The 7341-nt window shown below is 41.7% G+C and overlaps 1 protein-coding gene across 1 annotated transcript; it reads left to right on the top strand.

Moving 5' to 3' along the window:
- Positions 1-5878: 5878 nt before the first annotated feature.
- On the top strand, positions 5879-7136 carry LOC148550527 (uncharacterized). Its single transcript, XM_088493122.1, has 2 exons — positions 5879-6725; positions 6814-7136. The coding sequence occupies exons 1-2, from the start codon at positions 5879-5881 to the stop codon at positions 7134-7136; spliced, it is 1170 nt and encodes a 389-aa protein (XP_088349248.1).
- The last annotated feature ends 205 nt before the right edge of the window (positions 7137-7341 follow it).

Here is a 7341-nt window from a genome sequence, read left to right as displayed (position 1 = left end):
GAGCGACAGGACTAAAATATAACCAATCTTCATGAAAGGTATCAATGCTAAACTGAACGGGAGGAACAAAGAGTGGTGAAACAGAGAACAAGAAAAGAGAATTGAAGAAAAAGAGAGAAGAGTTTCACTAATTTGGTAAAGATAAATTGAACTATTACACTTACACTGTAACTAACACCTGGAAGTATATATATTGAGCCTAATGACTGCTAGCTTGTAACTAATATAACTAAGAAAGAAAGAGGGCGTAACTAACTCTGCTGACTCAACTACTTAGTTAGCTATTCAGTTTAACTTAACTATTATTCTGTCATGCACCCTGCTATCTGACTCCATTGTCTAGCTCAACACTTACTCCATCATGCACTTTACCACTGAGGCCTTTAAGCTTTTTCTGCAATTCTGTAGAATGCTTTCATTACTAGGCATGTTTAGCTTATGAACTGTTTTTGCCGCTCCTTCAGCAGTGTCAGCAGCGACATTGCATGACAAATTTAGCAAATTTGACTCAACATTTAGCCTTACTCTAGCACTATCAAACGATCCAGAAGCAATTGCCTTTATAAGAACGTCTACCAACTGAACAGACTCCAGAACATGACTAACTTGCACTACTTTCTTTGTGACACAATCCTTCACAAAGTGAAGATCAGTTTCAAAGTGTTTAGACTTTGAATGTAGAATGTTGGTTGTTAAAAGCACAGCACTTAGGTTATCATAGTATATGGTAGGAGTGGAGGTTGTGACCCTGAACTCGCTTAGCAGGTTCTTGATCCAAATTAGTTCTACAACTAGATCCACCATAGCTTTATATTTAGTCTCTGTGCTTGACCTTGCTACCGCAGACAGCTTCTTAGATGACCAAGAGACCAAATTCCTTCCTAAGAAAACACACATACCACCAGTCGACTTTCTGTCATCAAGGTCTCCCCCATAGTTTGAATCACAATAGGCTGTAATTTTCAAAGAGTCATTCCTGCGAAGATGTAAACCATATTTGATAATGCCACTTACATACCTGAGGATTCTTTTTACTAGTTTTCAATGAGACTTCAACAGGTCCTGCATGACCTGAGAGACTTTGCTCACAGCATAAGTGAGCTCTAGTCTTGTAACTGTGAGATACTGAAGACTGTCTACAACTGAGCGATAAAGCGCTGGTTCACCAAACTTTTCACCACCAAACTGAGAGATTTTTAGTGATGATGGGAGAGGTGTTTTACAAGGTTTGCAGCCTATCATGCCTGCCTTACCCAGTAAATCATTGACATATTTTTTTCCTCCACTATTGGTCTTGATAACTTGAATGCCTAGAAAGTAATGAAGGTCCTTGCAATTCAACTAATTCACCACATCAGTTATAGCACTGGTTGAACTTCCAGTGATGATCACAACATCTACATACACTAGAACAAAGGTGGTGACATTGGCATCAAATTTGGTGAAGACTAAAACATCAGAGGTTGTGGCAAAGAATTCAAGTTGATGTAGAGCTATAGATAACTTATGATACTAGGCCCTTGGAGCCTGTTTCAAACATACAATGCCTTGGTAAGTTTACAGACTAACTTTCCATCCTCAAGCAACTCTCCATGCAAAAACGCATTATTTACATCCAATTGTCTAATTGACCAATTGTTTGCTAATGCAAATGTCAAGACTAACCTTATTGAAGTTGGTTTCACTACTAGGCTGTAGGTTTTGGTAAAATCGAACCCAGGTCTCTAAAAGAAGTCTTAGGCAACCAGCCTGGCCTTGTACTTTTGGAGTGTGCCATCAGAGTTGTACTTAACTCTAAAAACTTACTTGCTGCCAATAGCTTCTCGGTCCTCTGATAGAGGGACAAGCTGCCATGTCTTGTTCTTTAGCAGTGCTTGATATTCATTATCCATTGCCTCCTTCCATTTCGGGTGAACCATAGCTTCTTTCACTGACCGTGGCTCAACTACAGCATGATAAACTTTCGGTCAAAGAATGCTAGACTTACTTTGCATGGTCATAGAATGTACATTTTGGGTGTGGGTACTGGGTGTAGGTTGGCAACTAGGGAGAACAATCTCTAGGGTTGAAATAGGTACTGGAATAGGTGTAGCTGAGGGTGCTCGTTGAAAGATGATGAGTAGAGATGCCATAGAAGAAAGGGCTGATAAGGAAGAGTTATTGGTGCTACTGGTGTTAATAGAAGTTGTAGAGGGAATTGGAGCTAAGGATGGAGCTGAGGGTGGTTGGCTGCGGACAGAGGGTTGGGTAGTATTTATAGAAAATTGAGAAGGGTGCTGGTAATCTACTAAATGATCTGTGACTTGTGATGGAGGTAGGGGTCTTGGTGAGGAGTTAATGTCTTGAGCTTGTGGAGGTAGAGGAGGGTTGGGAATCAAGGGAATAGTTGGCATTGCTGTAATGAACTCTAAACTACTCTGATTATCAGTGACATCCACTAGATAATTTTCAATTTTGAAGAAAAATTGCATCTCATTAAACACAATATTTCGTGTGATCACCACCTTGCTTTCTGGTGTGAGACACTTGTACCCATTATAAGCAGTACTGTAACACCCTACCATACTTAATCTTATGCTTAAGTCATAAGACTGAGATAGTAAGGTATTACGACCTCTAAGAATAAATAAATAAATATATATATATATATATATATATATATATATATATATATATATAATAATAATAATAATAATAATAGATAAAGAGATACTTAACAAGGAGCCTTGAAAAACGGGTAAAACAAAGTCTCAAAACTTAAAAGCGCAACCCTCAGAAAACGTGGTTACTTGCGTGAGAAGAAAATTAAAGTTCAATAACATATATGTACAGATGATACGAATTGAGAGCCAATAATACAACATAACTAGCTCATGACTCAGCCTGCGAAGCCAAGGTTGAACGGAGAACATATACGTACATATATACATAATAATAACCCAAAAGAACATGTTCCAAACCTAGTTCTCCATAAAACCTGTAAGAGGTACATAAACAAAGTATTCTTACTTACAAGAGGAGAAACTATACATATATATACATCAAAATAACAAAAGAAGATCCCAAAATAAGCCACTTCGCCGCAGAACCTTCAGACGCCTACCGAGGAGCCGCTCGACCTGCATCTGAAAACCACAACACAGTATGGGATGAGAACCGGGGGTTCTCAGCATGGTAAAGGTGCCACACATATAATATATAAGGTCTTGGGAATGCCAGAGGCAATCTTAGAATGCCGACTCCCAAATTACAAAGCTTAAAAACACTAAACAGAAATCATAAAGAGGGTGGTCTTCTAGGGAATTTTAAACCTAGCTTAAACTTTAACCTTAACTCTAAACATGTCCACTTTTCCTCCGTACCTCCATCTCCAATGATTCGCATAGACAAAACAAATAGACAAGGCAAGCACAGGTAGAAAAACAAGTAGCTCAAGTAACAATCACAACAATTAACAGAATATAATCAATTAGGCATTCCCAATTAAGGCATAGCAAACAAAGCACACATATGCATATGATGAATATCTATCCTATTGGCCGTGAGCTCACGTGTCGGTTACTTTGCTAAAACCCGACACATCTAGTAGCTAACCCAGACATTGGTCTCTAGGTTGCGCATCTCCAAGAGGATCATAAACGAAGGAGAGTGTCTTTCCACCTTCTCTTGGAGGTTTCACGAAGGAGAGTGCCTTTCTACATCGAAGGAGTGTGCCTTTCCACATTGCAACCAGAGAAAAATGTGGAGGAAACAATACGAAGGAGAGTGCCTTTCCACCTTCTCCACATCAACATCACGACAAGAGAGGGAACTTCTACCCTCAACTACACATGTTCAATTAATTACGCAAGTGGGATTACACCCAGACCTTGCTATTCCGACCATTTCGGCCACACATAGTCATCTTAAATCTCATCATTTATCATATCATGTTCTTACATTCATTCTTTGTAACCATAACAACGTATATTCATTCATCTTCACACCATTTCCTTCACAATTCATCTTGGTTACCCCTTTTCTTCATTCCCAAGTTATCTCAAATTCCTAACTTCTGCTAAATACTAATCTCACTAGCAAAATCTAGGGTTAACAGGGTAAAAATAGGGGGTTTAGGGTTCAAAATCATGTTTAGAACAGAAAAACATAGGTGCTGAAAAACAGGGCGTGTGTATGCGAAGGGTTTCACTAATTTGGTAAAGGTAAATTGAACTATTACACTTACACTATAATTAACACCTGGAAGTATATATATTGAGCCTAATGACAGCTAGCTTGTAACTAATCTAATTGAGAGAGAGAGTGTAACTAACTCTGCTGACTCAGCTACTTAGCTTAACTAATTCAGTTCAATTTAACCATTACTCTATCATGCATCCTGCTATCTGACTCTATTGTATAATTAAACACTTACTCTATCACTCCAAATGTTGCATTTAGATAAATTTAAATCCTAATTGTTTTAAATATGTGATTTACCTTTGTTATTTTATTGTCAAAGAAATTCTTTTATAGTTAGTGTTATTATATTTATTGAAAATAATTAACATTGAATATAATTAATTTTTACTGTTATAGTTTAATTATTGATTTACATATGAGTATTCATTTGTTTATTGTATATATATTTATTTGTGTGTTACCTTTTTAGTTAAATTTATACTTTATTATTATACATAGTTTATATGCTTATGTAACTAAATATATTAATATTAATAATTGGATATATATATATATATATATATATATATATATATATATATATATATATATATATATATAAAACAATCTTTCCTCTATAAGTGAGATTTTTTGGAGTAATTTAAAAAAAAATTAAAAAATGTCTTTGTTCGGTAGGTCGGTTACCGGACGGTTCGGGTTGCGATCCGGGATGTTGGTAGGGATTTGTCAGGTCGTGGACTGCCGATCGAAGGATGCGAGGTCTCGATGCCCCGTGCTCCTCGTGGGAAAGAGGGGGATGCCACCTGCAAAGACACTCCGACGCTCTTGTCAGTAATGTGCAGGCGGAAAAGGTAGTGTGATGTGTGACGTACCTCGGGGGAAAAGCCAGTCTTCCCCTTATATACATGTCAATGATGGGCCCCCAAGGGGACAGGCCCATATCCTAAAGGATGCTGTCCCATAGCTGTGTGTGAGCTATACAGAACGCGTGTCCGGGTCGGTTACAGGGTGCATGGCCGGACCGGGTGGAGCTCGGGTCGGGCCGACCCGCGGGGATCTTGGGCCAGGCCGTAACAGTGCCCCCGACGCGTCAGTGATGGTCGTGAGGGCTACTGGTGGCGCGTGATGTTCCCGTTTCGTGTGTTGTCGTCGAATCGGCTGACCGTGGGGGAGACGCGTCTCTTGAGCGCGTGTCTTTTGGTTTGCTGAGGTGTTCGTTTGTCTCTTTGTTCTTCGCGCTGGGCATTAAATGCTCATAATGAGTTAAAAAACCCCGTGCGCAAAGACCATTTTGCCCCTGCTTCTTTTCGCGCTCCTTGTGGTGGTTTTTAAACAGTTTCTTTCTCTTTTCCTCCTACTCCTGCTATTTTCACCTTCCTCTCTCCCTGATATCCAAAATTTCTCGGTCGAGCCCCCTCGTGCCTCTTTTTGTTCTCAAGTTCCTGCAACCAATTCAGGTAATTCTTGGTTCCTATTCTCTTGTGTTTACACTATGTTTTACTGCTGCGTAGTTGCTGTTTGTGATTGTTGCATGTTTGGTTTACTTTTGCCGAATGACTTTCCAATGCTGGGGTAGATGAATTAAGGGAGGGGTACCATTCCTGGGTAGGTTTTTAGGTGATTTTCGTGATAGGCGTAGCTTTTGACCGTATTTGGCCATGATTTGAGTTTGCAAAGGTGTAGTTTCTGGGTTTTTATGGGTTCCCGACCTCATAGACTGACGGAGTGGTACCCCGCTGTAGGTATGCCTCGCATTGTCTCCCGGGCTTCTGCATCTGGCGCGGCCTATGACCCGTATGCCTGGGTAACTTCTGATATAAAGGACTCGCCCAACCAAATAGATCTGGCGGAGTTGACCGAGTTCCGGCAAGCCGGTTACTTGTGCGGGAGAACAGACGAGGAGGTCAACTATGAGGCCGCTGTTCCTGCCCCCAACGAGCATATTTATGAGATCAATTTCCACTCTCCTCGTGTCCCCGATTGGATTTGGTTCTACAAATCCATGTTCACACAAGTCGGCGTTCGGATACCGCTTTCTGATTTCCAAATGGCGCTCCTCAACCGGATATCCGTCTCCCCCTCACAGCTCCATCCAAACAGCTGGGCCTCAATCCGCTGTTTCAAATTGGTTTGTGAATACCTCGAGCTACCGGTGTCGGTGGACGTCTTCCTCTTCTTCTTCAATCTTACTAACCCTTCCAAACAAGGGAAAGCTAGGAAAGGGTTCCTTTCTTTCCGGTCAGCCCAGGGTAGAAGAATATTCGGCCTCTTCGAGGACTCCTACCATGGGTTCAAAGATAAGTACTTCAAAGTTCGCCCCGTCAAAGGTCGCCACCCTTTTTGGTTGTCGTTAGAGGGAGAGCGCCTTATCCCAACTTATTGGAGTTTTGGGGCGGGGTCGAACTCTTTCATTAAGGTGACGTATAAAAGGTTGTCGCCCGTAGATAAGCAAATAGATGATGTACTTTCTGCTATTTTTGAAAAGAACCCCGTGAACCCCCATCTCCTCATGGGTGAGCGGAAGGTCGCCAAGAGTTATATCCGTGAGTTGTCGTGTTTGCTTGCCTTCATTTGTTTATTGTTGTTTTCTTTACCCGATTTAACGACTAACGCGTCTGTTGTTTGCTGCAGTGGAAATGTCTGCCACCATGACCGGACTTGAGAATTTGATGAAGCCTTTTTTTGAAGCGAGTGACGACGAGAATGCCGAAGAAAAGGATGCCGGGAGGTCGGAGGGTCCTTCTGGGGAGAAGGAGAATCAGGTTGTGCCTTCTCCCCAGGACACCGGCGTGTCGGAGAAACAGACTGCAGGGGCCCAGGCTTCTCCTATTCATGAAGAGGTGCCCATTGAAGGGCATGCGTCCTTTACCCCCTGCCGGAGAGTGACGTGGAGCTCATCCATACTCCCAAGAGGCGGAGGATGTCTTCCAGCCCGGAAGGGGCCCTCACTATAATGGAAAGGAACTTTGATGCTACCAAATTTATTGACTCGCAGTTGATACCCGGGACGGAGGAGCATTTTCATGGGACTGAGCTGTCCAGGCAGGTGAGGTGGATGTACCGGACCTTGCTTCGTGGAGCCGTGATAGCTCGAAAGGCTGAATTCGAGCTGTCCGGAATGGAGGCGCTCCGGAGGAAGCTCGAGTCCTCTGTCAAAGC

Source organism: Arachis ipaensis, chromosome B7 (assembly GCF_059453495.1).
Source record: "Arachis ipaensis isolate K30076 ecotype BB chromosome B7, ASM5945349v1, whole genome shotgun sequence".
NCBI classification, from domain to species: Eukaryota; Viridiplantae; Streptophyta; class Magnoliopsida; order Fabales; family Fabaceae; genus Arachis; species Arachis ipaensis.
This window is presented reverse-complemented; position numbering and strand designations above follow the sequence as displayed.